Source organism: Corythoichthys intestinalis, chromosome 8 (assembly GCF_030265065.1).
Source record: "Corythoichthys intestinalis isolate RoL2023-P3 chromosome 8, ASM3026506v1, whole genome shotgun sequence".
Lineage (NCBI taxonomy): Eukaryota > Metazoa > Chordata > Actinopteri > Syngnathiformes > Syngnathidae > Corythoichthys > Corythoichthys intestinalis.
The window spans coordinates 26473200-26490713 of record NC_080402.1 but is presented as its reverse complement, the minus strand read 5'-3'; the positions used below and the strand labels follow the sequence as shown (position 1 = coordinate 26490713).

At 38.6% G+C, this 17514-nt stretch overlaps 1 protein-coding gene across 14 annotated transcripts in view; it reads left to right on the top strand.

Moving 5' to 3' along the window:
- adgrl3.1 (adhesion G protein-coupled receptor L3.1) overlaps positions 1 to 17514 on the top strand; it is a 301163-nt gene that overhangs the window by 182410 nt on the left and 101239 nt on the right. For all 14 annotated transcript variants that reach the window (XM_057843335.1, XM_057843334.1, XM_057843322.1 and 11 more), the window contains exons 8-10: positions 12941 to 13345; positions 13743 to 13846; positions 16862 to 17047. In XM_057843335.1, the coding sequence (XP_057699318.1) occupies positions 12941 to 13345; positions 13743 to 13846; positions 16862 to 17047 (695 nt within the window). The remainder of the gene's footprint in view (positions 1 to 12940; positions 13346 to 13742; positions 13847 to 16861; positions 17048 to 17514) is intronic.

Below are 17514 nucleotides of genomic sequence, written 5' to 3'. Positions count from 1 at the left end.
TATGCTGTTATATCGGCCCTTACAATATTGAGACCAAACCTACGCCCTCGTAATGGACCCATTTCAAGGAGTAGGGGGAAATTGTAATTGCCGTGTAAATAGTTTTACTAGTTTCGGTTGAAGCTGAAGAAGTTGAAAATACCATATTCACTATAAAAGTTACAGGCGATGATTATTTTTTACAGATTAGTTTAATGAAACCTTGAGACTGCAGGAATATGATATATTTCAACGCATATAATATAATGTGGTAAGGGTTGAATCAAACGACCTTTTGGGTTCAAGTATATTTTCGTTTTGAATGCATCTTTTCTGAATCTTTGTGGAGTCAGACGGAATGAATTGTGGTGATAATGTTGCTGACATTGTTGTTTAAAAGATTAAATGAAATCAACGTAGGCCACATTCTCTCTAACAAGTTGAGATATTAACTGTGTTGGATGTGAAATGCTCTGTACTGAAACATGTTGTCCCCATGCCTATAAGACTGTAGGGTTCATTTCCATTTGGGGTGGACTACAAATAGAAAACCATTTAAAAAATATACATATAGCCATGTTTGATTCCATATGCCTTTTGCGTTGAAGAAAAGGTGAGCCTCAAACCACAGCTGACCTCAGTATGCCGTGGTTATGCAACTGAAAATCCAATATGGGTTGGATATGCGCCGAAGACGTAATTAATTAATTAAATGTGCATACAAAATTAGCAGTCGAACTTGTCAGGACCTGCCAGCCATTTGGATGGAGGCTTTATTAGCTGAGGTGGCGTTCTATCGCTAAAATATCGCTGCTTTGAAGTGCTCTATTCTGTCTTATCAGCAAGCTCGAACCACTCGCCACAAGCTGTGTATGCGTGTGTGCATGTGTGTGTGTGTAAGCCAGCCTTAGAGACAGTGTGTTATCGCAGTATGCAGCCCTGTCCAATGTTTGTGCTGCCATACAGGTTCGAATGCTTTGTGTCCTCCAGTTAGATTATCGTTTTGCCTTGGAAGTGTCCCTACCCACTCTTCAAGTGGTGTTTATGAATGTGTCTGGGTGGGAGGATTTTTTCATTTTATGTGTGTCAAGAAAGAATGGGGGAAACCTATCACGCATTTTTGTTTAAGGATACTCCATATTCTAAAACCCATACCACCATTATTCTCATACACAACTGTTTCTACTAAGTTCCTGTGTTTTTGCCTGACTTTTCCTGTCCACGCGGGAATCCAGCCAGGCTTGTTTGTCTTTTCTCTTCGCCTTCCCCTTCAGCCTTATGGTGTTGACGATTTACAGGTCCTTTGTTTATTGACTGAGAAGTCAACACGACCACTCCAGGCTAAAGAGTGCACACAGGCAGATATATACAGTCTTGTAGCCGCATGAAGAGACATCAGTACACGCACACCAACAATGTGTCTGTCTCCATGTTGGAGGATGACATGTTTTCTTTCCAGCCTTCCTCATGGGCTCGATGCAAGGTAGAAGGCGGGACTTCTGGCACTGATTTTAAAGATTGTTGGCCATTTAAAAGTTGGTATATTGTCTTAAATTGTCCATTCCCCCTCTGTATTGTTCATTACAATTTTGCACCTTGAATATAAGGTGAACATCATAATTATGTTAAGGCCAACAAATCCACATCACATTAAAGAAGAAAAATTAAATTAAAATAACAATTCAATAAAACAAGAGAAAATAAACAGAATAAAAATTAGGGATGTTCATTTTATTATATATTTATATATCTAAGTCTACAAGGCTAGAGGTGTAGACAGACATCAAACTCAGTATATGCACTTAACAGAGCTTTTTTCATTTTCATCTATTTTAGCTTGAGCTGTCAACATGACCAGAAAAATCAGCGAACAATGCGCACTCACGGTCGGCATTGATGTGTGTGTGCTTTAGGTCAAACTTCTTGCAGGTAGAGCGCAGCATTCGGCGCGTGAAGTTATTTGAATCAGATTTTGCTCAAGCTTTTTGACAGTAACCCAAAAATGTACACAATAGCATGCATACGGACAGATTATGAGAATGGACTTGGATAAAGACAACACAAACCACAGCCCCCGTCCCATTTGACTTGGGAGGACTGGCAATGAATACTCATGTTTCAGTGCTATTGACAATATTAGATATGTGATCCATTTTGACTAGGAGAAGATGTCAGCGATTATTCGTTAAATGCCATTTAATGAATGTCATTCCAGTATTAGGCATTAAATTGAATAGCTTTGTCATTGCACGTAAAATACAACACAATTGTATTGAAGTGGTGCTCCAGCAAAAGTGCCCAAGCCACACATTCATCAAACCCTTACTCAAAGCAAATAATTAAATAATGATAAATTGTGGTTATCATGGTTGCCAGTTCAAAATGGCTTTGAGGGTTAGTTTTCACATTTACACTTATAAACATACTGTATAACAGCCATTAAATGTCATCAAGTGAAAGATTTTATGAGACTCAAAGAAACAAGATATTAAAGAAGAAAATATTTTAATACTGTACATCAAGGGTCTCCAAATCAGAGTTCTGCCGAAATGTCCTACCAGAGGCAAATTTGACACCCAAAATACTATCGTGCGCTTTCAGCTTATTTTGTTTAAATGCATACAGGAAGAATGTACTAAAAATGCCTGGAGAAAATACTTAAATGTTGTGATATCAAATAAGGGTGGTTTAAATACCCAACGTGACTAATGTGCTCAACAGATCAAAAATCTGCTTTAAAGCTACCACAAGAAAACACAATGCTTATAAGTATGAGAAGGAAACACATACAAAAGTATTTTGAGGCAATTAAAAAGTAGCAAAAGACTCAAAAAAAAAAAAAAAAAAAAAAAAAAAAAAAAAATATATATATATATATATATATATATATATATATATATATATATATATATATATATATATATATATATATATATATATATATATATATATATATATATGAGTATAAACCAAAAAATAGTAAGTCCGGATAGAAAGGAATTGCAGAACACCAGTTCTCAATGGCCGCTGTGGGCTATGGTTTTTGTTCCAACCGACTGAGAACAGAGTGTTTAACCAGTTTGGTTTCTGCTAAAACAAGCAGCACCTGACTGCAATCATCTGACTACACTTGTCAAAAACAAGACTGGTGATATGGTGTCATGTTGTTTTGTTGGAATTAAATCCTGCACCCACTGCGGCCCTATTTGGAATTGTTAGGAGACTCCTGCTGTATATCAATAGTTGGTAACTGCAAGTCAACCATTCCGAACTGTTCTGACCCACTTGAAATTTCTCCATGCTCTCAAACCTGTTTTACTGTTGGGCATAGCAATAACAAGTTAGTTGGAAGACACAATTCAGTCCACTGCTGACATTGTTGCCTTTCTGTGTATAGTTTAAATCCAATGCTTGTTTCCTCCCAGAGCGGCACGTTGTATAAGTGGTTAACACATCCGCCACGCAGTACTGGCTCAATCCTGGGCTCCGACCTTCCTGTGTGAAGTTTGTATTGTCTCCCCATGCCTGCGTGGGTTTTCTCCTGCATTCCAAAAACATGCATAGAAGGCTGACTGGACACATTAAATTCTCCATAGGTGTGATTATGAGAGCGAAGTGTTGTACATGTGCCCAAATGGCTGGCGAACTGTTCAAGGTGTACCCCGCCTCCTTGCCACAGTTAGCAGGATAGTCTCCAGCACCTCCACAACCGTCATGAGGAATAGCAGTATTGAAGATGAATGAATGAATGAACGTTTCCTGCCTCAACTAAAAACAAGTAAGGTTTATTTTCTGTCAGCTTCATTGACAAAGGTTCTGACACAGGATCTGGACTTTGTTCTAGGGACCTACGTACGTGGTTAGAGCACAATGCTCATCAGGGATAGGTAACACACAGAGAGAACATTTTGCTGACAAATGTAGTACCTGAAAATATGCTTCGGTCTTAAACATTTGGATAAACCTATCGTTATTTCCATTATATTTTGTGGTCGTAATATCAAAATACGTCTTACCTATGATTTCCACTGAAAGGGAGTTTGATATTGTCATCCAGGAACAAATATCCCCAGGCTATGTATGAACATGGCTGCCCGGCTTTAAACTTTCCTTGAAAGAGCTTGCTAATAGTGGATAAAACAATCACATAAAAATAATTACTGGAAGAGTATCTGAAGGTACTGACACAATTGCATCATTGTATTCAGCTCAGAGTCTGTTAAATGTAATTAGTTTCCTCTTTTGCCAGGCATGTGAAGACCATCTGATCTATGTGGGAGAATAATAAATATATGAAATGTGTTTATTTGCATGATGGAGGAATGATACGTCCTTTACAACAGTAACATTGGTTTACATTTAAACCACAATGCTGACTTGAAATGGTGCCCTCGTTTCAATAACAATGTATAAAAACTATTGAAAAAATAACTCTCTAATTTCAAAATTAAATATGTTTATGATATATTTCGTAATATAATGTATGTAATACTGAGTAATTGAATAATGAACAGACATATATTTTGGGCAAGAACTTTTTCCACTCTGACCTGCCATTATAGCTCTTATTTTTCGTTGCTAAGTAATTAAGGGTATTAATTACAAATGCCATCTAAACTGTGATTCTTGGTTTATGAATGTTCACAACATATTAGGTGTTTGTTCATTATTGACTCTTAATTGGTCCGTAGATGGATGGCACCTGTTATAAAATATTTTATACCGTTAGCCTAATAGCATAACTCATACTTTAACATTTTTTGAAAAGAATTGATTTGATTTGATTTTTTTGGGGGGGGGGCAAACGCATTGATATTTATATGACTAAGGCAGGGAGCTCTGTATGGCTTAAGAGAACAGCAATAAGAAAGAATGATGCAGTAGTGATGGGAAAGTAACATTTGGCATAAATATGACTTCGACAATTGCAGTATGCTGTTAGGCTAACTATACATTTTGTGATAGAAAAATGTGTAATTCTAACGTTTTTTGTGCATTTTTAAATAAAGAGCAAAGCCAGCTCACAGTTTGAATACCATAATTGACAAAGGACACATTCTTGCCATTGCTCAAGTTTTTAATGTTATTGCGTGTGATATGCCAATCCCATTGAGTCAACCGCATTCACCTTTTTCTTCTAGAACATAATGCCAAGGTTATATGCAGTTTCTGTAACAGCGGCTTGAGCGATAGTAATCGTTAATTCATGGAACTTACGAGGTATGCTATCCAAAAAGAGATGTAGAAATGCAATCTATATGAGTGTATTTCGACAACTAGAAATGAGAATAGGGAGAATAAAAGTATGAGCAAGAAACTTGAGAGTGAGCAATCAAGTCAGAAAATGTCAGGTGGAAAATGTCAAGAGAGCAGCAGAGGAAAAGAAAAGACAGAGATGCTGTGGCCCCTTGCCTATGATGCTCGCAGGCTTTTATGTTGCCTCACCCCTAGCTGCCAGCCCTGTGTCTTCAGCCTTGTACTCAAATGACAGCAGACATCACCCTCAGACACACACAAACACATTCACACCATTACTGTTGTGGCAGGGCTCCTAATCACACCCCCACCCCCCCCACACACACTTTTTTCCCCCCTCAAGAGCACACACGCATACGGATTGACAGCTTGTCCCTAGGCCACTGCTGACACACGTGATTGATGGCAATGTTCCGTGGAGAATGCATAAGGCAGGGCAGGCAATAATTCAGGAACTGCACTGTTTAGGTTGAGAAACACTCCATTAAGTTATGGAGAGAACAAACGTACAGAATGTACAGCAGGATGTTTCACGGCTGTCATTCAAGCAGTTGGGTGAGGGAGAAGCACAGTGTGAAGGTGGTTTTCATTAAAGTCCACAGGAAGGGTCAACTTCTGGTCACAATGAATAATCTAGACACCCCTTCATTGCAAACACCCACAAAGCCTTGTTGCTCATTCCACTGATTATTTGGTATACACCCAAAGGACTTGTAAATACAGTACTGAAAAAATTCTCGCAGATTTGCAAATAAAGCTCATTTAGCAGACTCATTACATCAGTAAGCATGACAAACAATTTCATACAAAGAAACATAGGTTTAATTGTTGGAGAAAAAATTCTCATTGTGAATGTTCGGAAGCCCTGTTTCTACACCAATGTTTGTTGACATCAGGCCTTATTGTTCGAATTACCTTTATCGAGACCATCAAAAATCAAAAAGAGGTGGTGCTGGACCAGTAAATGCCAGAATTGCCGCAAACCAATCTACCAGTTTCCAAAACACATGAGGAATGTGCTGCGGTGGCATGAAGATACAGTAGTGTTGCATTTTCCGCAAGTGCTCAAAGGGGCCATCTATGAAAGTAGGAACCACTGAATTTGGATTAAGAAAATTTTTGCTGTCCGCAGCCAATTATTAAACTCTATTTTCCCCAAGGATGTGATTAATAAACAATCAGTTCTATACAATTAAAAAAATATTTACAATCCAATATCCATGATAAAGACACAAGTTGAAATAACAGTGTTTCACTCCAGACTTCTCGCTATAAGTTTTGTTTGAAAGCATTTTTAATTAAAGATGTGAGGTCGGGCTCTGGTTTGGCCTCTATGAAGGCAATGTGTAAATATTTCCCTTTATCTAACACTCCATAATGCAGTATTGATTTGCACCACACAGAGCTGCAGCAGCAAGTTCAGAGATAGGCTGAGACAAGCTGCTATAGTATGTGCACTTTCAGAGACGCTGCACATCAAATACTCATTCCGTTCTTTTCACTCCTGTCATCTAATACATTCCTTCTTTATTCCTGACCTCAGTGTGAATAGTTAAGATTTATTTTATAATGAAATATTGACACTAAAAATGTTTCAAATGCATTAAGGGAATATGTTACTTCCCACGATGTCACTATGGCATGAATATTGCATGACGTAGCAATATTGTGTAACTTGGTAGGCTCGTATGGTGTAGTACGCACATAGTAAGCATGTTATTTAGAGTATTGTGTATGATTTCAGACTATATAGTCTCAGAATGCATAGTGTACAACAATCTGCAAATGCTGTGAGATAAATTGTACAGTGAATGCATTCTAAAGTCCAGTAGCTTCATAATCATGATACAGTGATACCTCTACATACAAAGTTAATTCATTCTAGGACAGGGCTGGGGAAACTATTCCACAAAGGGCTGCAGTGGGTGCGAGTTTTTGTTACAACCCATTAAGAGGACACCTTTTCACCAATCTGCTGTTTTACAAGGGCAAACAGTCGATTGCAGTCAGGTGCTTCTCATTTCTGCTGAAACCGCATTGGTTAAACTATCTGTGCTGGGTCAGTTGGAATAAAGACCAGGACTCACTGCGGCCCTCGAGGACCGGTTTGCCCACCGCTGTTCTAGGATCTTGTTAGTAAGTCGAAATGGTCGTATGTCGATAAGCCTGTAGCAATATGCAATAATTCCATTTATCGCACGGTAAATGAAAATGAAGGCAGTAATTTTCCTGCTGCGATTTATCGCCTCACATGCATGCGTACGTGCGTGCATGCGTGTGCGTGCAGCAGATGTGCGGCAGACGTGCTGTTAAAAGTTCGGCTTCCTTGGTACCAACAGCGCAATAGACCCTACTCACGTGACGTCACAGCCACGCCCCCGCGCCATGTTGTCCGTCCACTCGTCATGTTAATGCATTAGCGCTTCGTAAATTCCTCCTATTATGGCGTGTTTTTCTGCTCGTTAACATTAATAATCAAAACGGTGAAGTCGTGTGTGGTGGTCGGTTGCAAAAACAGAGAAGATAGACGGAGAGACTTGAAGTTTTACCGTATTCCGAGAGACCCAGAGAGGAGAGCGAAATAGACTGCTGCAATTCGACAAGAAAACTGTGCTCCAAACGACTACCACAGATTATGTAGTAGTCATTTTATATCTGGTAAGATGCATTTAATATATATTTAAAGGGTTTTGGGCTGACAACCACAATTAAGATCATTGCTAGGCTAATCGCCGACAACGTACACTCAGACGTTGTGAATGAACTACCTGAAAATATATAATTATAAGGGGATAATAAGATAGTTGTCGTACAATTAATTTACAATTTCACTATTGAGGTCGAAAGCCAAAAAATAAATTCAACTAGGGACAATCTGGAGTAGTGCTATCGCATTTCATATTTATTACATATTATATATGTATGTAGTGAGAGTGCTATCGCTAAACCATATAAACATTAAAAGCCCTAGCTCCATTGAGAAATGACATGAAATACATTAGACTTGACAGTGGATGTTAGCAAGAACAAAAGATTTTGAATTGAAAATTTCGTAACTCACCTTCCCGAGCACAAGATAGATTCCTGCCGAATTTTCGTGGACGAGGACCTGTTTCACCCAACCAGCAACGAAGTATTTATAAGCCTCCAAGCTCTTGAAGTTTTTCAAACTTTCGTGAGAATAGGCTGATTTTGTGTGGACAAGATAGTTGTAAATATCAGGGTAGCAGATGTCAGGCAAAGACGGCGAAGACAGCGGGTCGAAAAACATCGATTTAGGCATCAAATATGGATCTGGCGAATGGATAAACTGAAGCTTTTCCACATAATGCCTTTTATGCAACGCATCCAATGAGTTTACAGCGTCAGATAATACCGGGGCTTCCATGAATTGCTCTATAACTTGCACGAATAATTGAAAACAATGAGAATAGGTCTAAAAAATACGGACAATATGGCGGCCGGATACAGCGACACGTCATTTTGTGACGTAGGTGAGTAGGGTCTATATGCTGTGATGTGGATTCACTCTGTTTTATTGACTTCTGGGTATGTTCGTTTTACACATTTGAACCTAGCCTAAGGCTACGTTCACACTACAGGTCTTAATTAGGGTTGTCAAACGATTAAAATGTTTAATCGAGTTAATTACAGCTTAAAAATTAATTAATCGTAATTAATCGCATTTCAAACCATCATAAAATATGCCATATTTTTCTGTAAATTATTGTTGGAATGGAAAGAGAAGACACAAGACGGATATATACATTCAACATACGGTACACAAGTACTGTATTTGTTAATTATAGTAATAACTCAACAAGATGGCATTAACATTATTAACATTCTCTTAAAGCGATCCATGGATAGAAAGACTTGTAGTTCTTAAAAGATCATTGTTAGTACAAGTGATAGAAATTTTATATTAAAACCCCTCTTAATGTTTTCGTTTTATTAAAATTTGTAAAATTTTCAATCAAAAAATAAACTAGTAGCTCGCCATTGTTGATGTCAATAATTACACCATGCTCACTCATTGTGCTTAAACCCATAAAATCATTTGGACCCAAGCGCCAGCAGAGGGCGCCAAACACCAAAAAACAAGTAACAAGCGGACATTACACTGCTGTCTTTTTAATCTGTTTGAGTGGGGCATGTGCGTTAATTGCATCAAATATTTTAACGTGATTAATTTAAAAAATTACTTAACGCCCGTTAACGAGATAATTTTGACAGCCCTAGTCTTAATGCATGTATCCGATTTTTTCGTGTTTTTCCGACTCGAGTGAGGCATTAACTTGACGATCTGAACGTGACAAGTCGCATAGAAGTGGACCATTTCAAATCTGATCTGGGTCAGTTTCGTATGTGGTCTAAATCCGATCTTAGCCACATTTTTCCAGAATGTGGCTGGCGGTCTGAAATTTCGAGTCCCCCGAATCGAAATTCATGCAGCAATGACATCAGCAAATCGAAAGTGGCATGCAGGACGGGAGCGATGTAGCTGTGCATTAGCTTCTAGCTTGAATTCTGCTTTTATGCACCAAGCGGGATTGAACACGGTCATAAAAAATAAATGAAGAAAAGGATAAACCTGACAATTTTCGATTTTAATTCTATGCGCTGAATGAGCAATATTTCAGTATTACTTACATGACCGAGACGGGGCAAATTGACTCACCCATGTCATGTCACGCACACAAGTCAAGGCTTATGTGTGTGCGTGTATGCGTTCTAACGGTTCTATCAGTCCATATAAACTTTGAATAAAGGACTAAACAGGGATTTTTAATGTCTGTTATTTGTGTCCTCTTTTTGGAAATCAAAATATGATCACCCTGGAATGACATACAGCTAGCAAGTGTAATTTGTTTTGATGCATTTGCGCATGCGGTCACGTTGCTGAGCGCATCTCGGACTGCGAATTATACGTGATACTTGAACGGGCTCCATGGACAAAGCTATTCTGAACGGGCACGCCAAAAAAACAGACATGACAAAAATCGGATTTGTGCATTAAGACCTGCAGTATGAACCTAGCCTTAGTGAAGCCAAATTTTTGTTACTGCTACTTAATTAATCTATTTTTCTCTATTGTTGTTGAAGTGCAGTTGTTTGTGTTACTACATCTTTATACCTCTGCGCCTAAATGTTTAAAAATTGAATTGCAATTTTATCTTTCCTTGAAAAAGACATTTCATTTATTCTGTGTTTCTGTGTGGTATTGATATTGTTGTCTTTTACTTAAAAGAGGCATGGTCTTTTGTTTTCAGTTGGGATTTCTCAAAAATTATTTTTGAATTTAAAAGTAAATGTTTATTGCGTTTAAATGGGTGGTCTTAATATTACTTAGTATTATTAATATATACTGTATTCTTAGTGTGTTATTGTAAATTTGTTGAAAAACATTTTTGGGTGGGCTCAATAATATCGCATATCGCAATAATTTATGAGAGAATTTATAGCCCACTAAAATTTGTTATCGCGACAGGCATATATTTCGAGCAGGATTATCCCGTAAGAATACATTATAATTCCTTTAATTCGTTTCACAGCCCGTAAACCTACACTAAATCCTTAATGCTGGTATTGCAAATAACAATTACACAGAGCAAAAAAAAATAAAAAAAATAATTATGATTAAAAATGGGAATAATAATATAATAATAGTATTAATAATAATTATAATACCTGTAATAATGTAACAAATCAGGTTCTAATGTGGCGGATGTGTTTCTGCGGTGTACCTGAACGCACCGCGTGGCTGACTTGACAGAGTGAGGAAGGACTTTTTATTTTCATTTTGTTCAGCTGAGGCGGACAGTAGGCATGTTGTGTTGCACAAGTTCTGAAACAAATGATGAAAAACCTGCCGAAGCTGGCGATATTCTTGGCGATTTTACCACAATAATAAGTGTCACCTTAACTTATAAAGACTGACGAACGGAGGTCGAAGGAGGACCGTCGAGATTGTAAACATTGTATGGCTATATTGTTGAGCCAGTTCACGGACGTGCACACCAGGCTCATATTTTTCTATCATTTTCATCTTCATTTCAATGGTAAGCCTCACTTTTTTTGCCATCTGCTCAAGTAGATTTCTCTCACAAGAAAATATGCCGTGTGCCCATCTTGCGGGAAAACAAAGAAACTGTGGTGCTGTGATAAATTGTCGTATTTCGAGCATTTCCTCTGATGTAGAAACAAATAGAGATTAAAATTTTACGTCGGATGTCGAAAAGATTGTGTGTCAAAGTGATCGTATGTCAATGTACCGTGTAGTTTTCAGTTTATAAATAAACTTAAAAAAATAAACTTAAAATAAAAAAAGAAAATAAATTAACTTTTTGCCATGTTTGTTTACAATTCACATGGATACACAGGGTATAGGAAAAGTTACGTAGTACGCAAGGTGTTTTATTCTATAGTTACTATCATCATGTATTTGGCACTAGACATGAGTGTGTGCGTGAATGGTTGTTAGTTTTATTGTGTCCTGCGATTGGCTGGCAACCAATTCAGGGTGTACCCCACGGACTGCCCATAGTTAGCTGGGATAGGCCGCTGCTACCCCGTGACCCTCGTGAGGATAAGTGGAATGGAAGACGAATGAATGAATTAATATTTGGTATTAAATGTTGAACATGAAATATATGCCAAAGACAATAATTACACAGTTTAGAGTAGGAGCCTCAATCTCAATTTTGTCATGGGCCACATCATGGTCATGGTTTCACTTAAATGGCTAATATGACTGATTTGAATCATAGACTTTATAAAGATATTGACAGGAGGCCAAATAGGGGGCCTCCGTCAAAGCTGACCGAGTGGAAACAAAGAGCTTTTTACGTTGAAAATTCTTGTGAATAAATGCTTAAATCCTTGAATTCTTTATAGATATGGATGTAAAACAGTTTCGATTCTTGGTTGAAAGAAAAAAAAGAAAAAAAAAAGGGCAGTCAGCATTTAATTTACGTAAATATGTTGAATGTAGTGCTAGTCTTTAAGCCACTGTGGCGCCGCTTTATCACCACAAAGAGCTTTTTACTTTGAAAATTCTTGTGAATAAATGCTTAAATCCCAGAATTCTCTAAAGATATGGATGTAAAACAGTCTCAATTCTTTGTTAAAAGAGCAAAGAAACGGGTAGTTAGCATTTATTTTACGTAAATGTGTCGAATTTGAATGTGTAGCTAGTCTTTAAGTCACTGTAAGCGCCGCCTTATCACCACAAAGAGCTTTTTCCGTTAAAAATTCTTGTGAATAAATGCTTAAATCCCTGAATTCTTTATAGATATGAACGTAAAACAGTCTCGATTCTTTATTAAAAGAGCAAAGATAATTATGAAGTCCATGTATGAATGTATGATCACCTCATATTATTATGTATGTATTATTACATGTACACAACAAATTGAATTATATCTGCTTTTGAAATCCAAAGCCAGTACAATCTTCTGTTTACTGTAAAAAGGGGATGAAAATATCTCAACATTTTTTAGACGAACTACAATTTTGGTATTTCAGAAGTCACTGCACATTATATGGTTTCGCAGATCACACGAAATGATGTGGCAGGCCAGATCTGGCCGCAGGGACTTGATTTGCACACCTGTACTTTAGACGGAGTGTGTATAATTTCAAAAGGGGTAAACTGTATCCTCAGCTCTTTGAGCTTAATCTTTGCCTTTCTCTTTCCTGCTAGACTTCCGCCCGCCCATCATCCCTCCTAACAGAGGAGGAGGGGGCACAATCGGAGGAGGCTCCTCACCCTCAACCAGTCGTTCAACCACCACTCGCTCACCCCCCTACTATACCACCCTGCGTCCTCTCCTCACGACACCAGGACAGCGCTACCGAACCACCACAACAGTTCGCCAGCCTATCATAAATCTTGATGGCGGTTCACCATCGGACACCAATCAGATCCCAGACACCAACCGAAAAACTGGGGAACGTTACCCACCTGTGCAGGTCCCCCCAGCGGCACCACAGCCTCCAGTTATGCCTCCCCAAGATTTCTGTAGTTCCAGAGTGACGGCTGATATTTCATGGCCCCGTACCCAGCAAGGCCAACTCGCCAAGCAGCCGTGCCCGGTTGGGACACTTGGTAAGAAACGCTGGTGGATGATGTCACTGTGTGAAAATCTTTCTGTTCAAAGTGTCTTCTACTAATTAAGATTGTTTTCACTAATGAGGATTTTTGTACCCTTTTGGGAGAAGGTTTGAATGTTCCAAGGAATTTATCAAGCAGTGTAACTTCTCTTGAAAGTCAAGACAGTTTTAAGAGTGGATAAACATATACCCAAAACTGAAGAGCCACTGTTTTATACTGTAGTTCCATTAATCACAGAACATGGGTCCTCCATGGAATCATTGTTCATGTTAATTTGCCTATATGACAAAGATCCTTTTCATGCTCCCCTTGTGGGCACCACATGAAATGTTCAAGTCATTCGGTGAATGTCAGTGCTGTCTGACCTTATTAGTTTTGCTGGTGTTTACAGGCGTGGCCACGTACATGTGCATGGCCCATCTGGGCTACTGGGATCCTCAAGGCCCTGACCTCAGCAACTGCACGTCACCTTGGGTCAACCATATCATGCAAAAGGTAAATGGTGATATTTTTTCCTGCCTTTGTGAGCACAGTGGTATGATAGTTTCCCAGAGCAACATTCCTCACACATGAAGAGATAGCTGCCACAGAGTGCGATTTATCCCGCATGTATCCATCTCTCTTTGTCAACCTACCACGTAGTGCGAGAAGTAGAAGAAATTGTATGTTACTGTTGAGAGCTACATATTTCTCCAAGTTTTTCAAGTGAGACACATTTTTGTTGGATGTTTTGCTCTTCGAGATGGTGATCTCTATAATAAATCAAAACATTGACAAAAAAATCTAGAGAATAAATACAATGAACACATACTGTATGTTTGAATTGCAAAGCTAATATATTACTTTGTTCAGTCCAACCACTCATACAATCATATTTGTTATATATATATTATGCATCCAAGCACAATGTACTGATTTTGTGCAAATCTAGGTGCTATTTGTATGTATTTGAAGCATTTTTGTGACAAGTTGTGTCAACCACAATTCCGGATAATAATAGCCACCACCATGACACAAAGTGTCTCAGTTGTCATGACTCACTGTTTGTCCCACATCCCCGAGGACTGAGCCTTGAGACCGTGCTTTTGGAGATGGCACGCAATGATTGGGCAGGGTCTGTTGGGCCTCATCGTACATAGTGTGGTCAGTCACCCGGTTTAAGACGGAGAACAAATTTATGAATCATAGACTATATTCTCGTAAGGAGCGCAGGTGTGCTTGGACATAGAAAGCCAGCACTACTGGATTTTAATGTCAGTGCTTACTTCGCAGTGTCATATTTTGGGAAACCATTCCGTGACAAGAGAGCGTACAGTGAGGGTTTGTTGTTGAAGAAACAAGTTGGTGTGTCAGAATAAGGTCCCGTGTGAGTTAGACTTCTGGTGTAAGGCAATTTTGTGAGCCGACAACCGAAATATAAACAGACACACAAACTCTGCTGATGTGAAGTGTATTTCATTCATAAATATGTGAACATTGTACATCAAACCCTGGGAATCTTTGTGGAAATAAATTATTTGAATATTTGTATTATTATCTTTATTCTATTATTGAAATTATCCATGATACCTGATAATTCAACAAAAAAGGCTCATTTTCATTTTAAACCATCATGTCATCAACCTATAGTTACAGTGTCATGGAAAAAATTTGGGCATAATGAGGGTCTCAAACTTTTATATGCTACAATATGCTAGCCATCGCAGATAGGCTTACACAGTAAATACCCGATACAGGTTTTGGTCAAAATTCAAGTTCTTGTGTCACACTTCTGTTGATGTTAAAATTTGACAGCAGAGGATATTGTTGGCCAAAATGACGGAAAGTTTTGTATGACTATTTTGTGTAAATCTTGAGACTTGTGTGGTTATTAGGAATGTTAAACCATAACCTAAAGAGCGCCTCTACTCTCTTATGACCGTCACCCTGGAATATGTGATTTTGATTCTTTTTTTTTTTTTTACTGAAAGACAACATTTTTTACAATCCAAACCAATCGGATTGTGTTCGATTGTGGAGGTTCTACTTTATATTACTGTTGCACCAATACAATTTTTTGGCCCCGATACCAGGCTGTGCAGTATCAGCCGATACCATAGTGATACCACTTTGTTTGAAATGTATATATACACTGTATACACAAAGTGAATCCAGTAGAAGTTTTTATTGCATACCTGGTATCGGTGACAAATTAGTTAAATAAACCTTTGGCTCTCAAAGGCCAAAATAGTGCTGAATTGATGAATTTAAAACATGTGTAATACTAGCCCAACAGTAAAAAAGTAAAAATACATTGAATGAATAATGAAAACCTTTTTAAAACCCTGAGTTTTGGCTCTCAAAGGCCAAACAGTGCAACTTTCATGAAATTATAAGTAATAATAATTGACCACAGCATCCTGTCTCTCTATTAACCTCCCTGTCCATGCACCAGCAGCAACACACATTTAGCCACTTAGCTTAGCTTACTTTGCTTTCTTCTACAGCACTTTTGAATAGGCTTGCCACCCGTCCTTCGAAATTAGGAATCGTACCGAATTGGGAATTTTAAGTTGCGTTCCGTATTGAACCAACAGATTCAATTCTATGCATTTTAGGAGTTTTGGGGCTGTCCCTTTTTTTCGTCTCCTGTATGGTTTTGGATGCAGGGGGGGGGGTCACTTATTTCTATTTCTGAAAGGTGGCAACCCTACTTTTGAACAGGTCTCAGATTACTGCGGCATTTCTTTCAGTAACAGACAATAAAAGTAAAGTAGACGTAGTAAACTGACCGGACATTGTTGCTCTGGCCCAGCCCCTTCCTCTGGATAACAGTCCTGCTGTTGAAGCCTCAACCTTTTTTTGTGTTCGTTCACGTTTCATCTTCAAATGTATTATCAGGTTAGAAATATTGAAACTGGCTGAAATATGTCCAGACCGCCGATATTTTACTCTCGTAGTTTGTTTTTCCTACATATGAAAAAGCGGGCCCGGCATTGGTTAAGAGCATCTATTTGCCTACTCTCATTGGTCTGGAGCAGGCCAATAGCGATAGCTGCTTGGCATGCAAAGTGACACACAGAGAGCCACACAACAGAGAGTGTAGTGAGTGTCAGGAGGAAAAAAAGGCTGCGGTCAAGTGTCATAATACTGGACTGGAAAATGGTATCGGCGCCCTCTTTGTTGATACTCGCCGATACCGATACCACCATTTCGGGCCGGATCGGCCCCACTGCAAATACTGGTACCAGGTTTTGGTTAGGTGCATCTTTACTTTATATACAGTAATTTGTTTACCATGACATTGCCCAAGTGAAAACTGTACCGAATGTTCTATGAATAAATCTTTTTTCCTCAGTGTACCTTTCTCCTAATGCCCTATTTTGTCTTTACCTCTCTCCTGAATGTCCCTAACCTCCTCTTTGCATTAAACTTTGCATGGAACTTTTTCTCCTTGCTCCCACCATGTTGTCGTCATCTTCATCCATCATTCCCTATAACCCCCGCTTGTGTCCCTCTGTTTGTTTCCAGCTCCGGTCGGGTGAGACTGCAGCCATTGTGGCCAGGGAGTTGGCAGAGCAGACCAAAGGGCTACTGCGTCCTGGCGACGTGCCTTCCACTGTGCGGGCCATGGCCCAGCTGGTAGAACTGCTCGACGTGCAGCTCAGAAACCTTACACCCGGGGGCAAGGACAGTGCTGCTCGCAGCCTTACTAAGGTACAATGTATGGTCGATGTGCATGTTTTGGGGGTGCAAACGCATATCAAAAAATAATAATTAATCAGAACAATAAAAATGTGTTATAACATGCAACAACAACAAAATTGAAAGAAACACATTATCATTCATCTTTTTGGAGCCAACTTCTCTGTATTCTCTGTCTCCTTGAAACAAGTCCTAGTGGCTTTTCTCAACCCAAGTCAAAACCAAATTTACTTTAAAAAATCCACCCTTTTATTCACACTTCATTTACAGTACTTGTGTTAGGAAAAAAAACTGTTGATGATGAACTTACAAAAGTTTTTTTGTTTCAATAATTGCGGCTGTATTTTGCTAGAACTACATTGTGTTTTCTTTTACTGCACAACTTCCAAATTAAATCTCACTCATTAATACGTACAGTACATACACACAATACAAAAAAAAGAAAGGTTTCTATAGAACCTGACTGATTTTACAGTAGT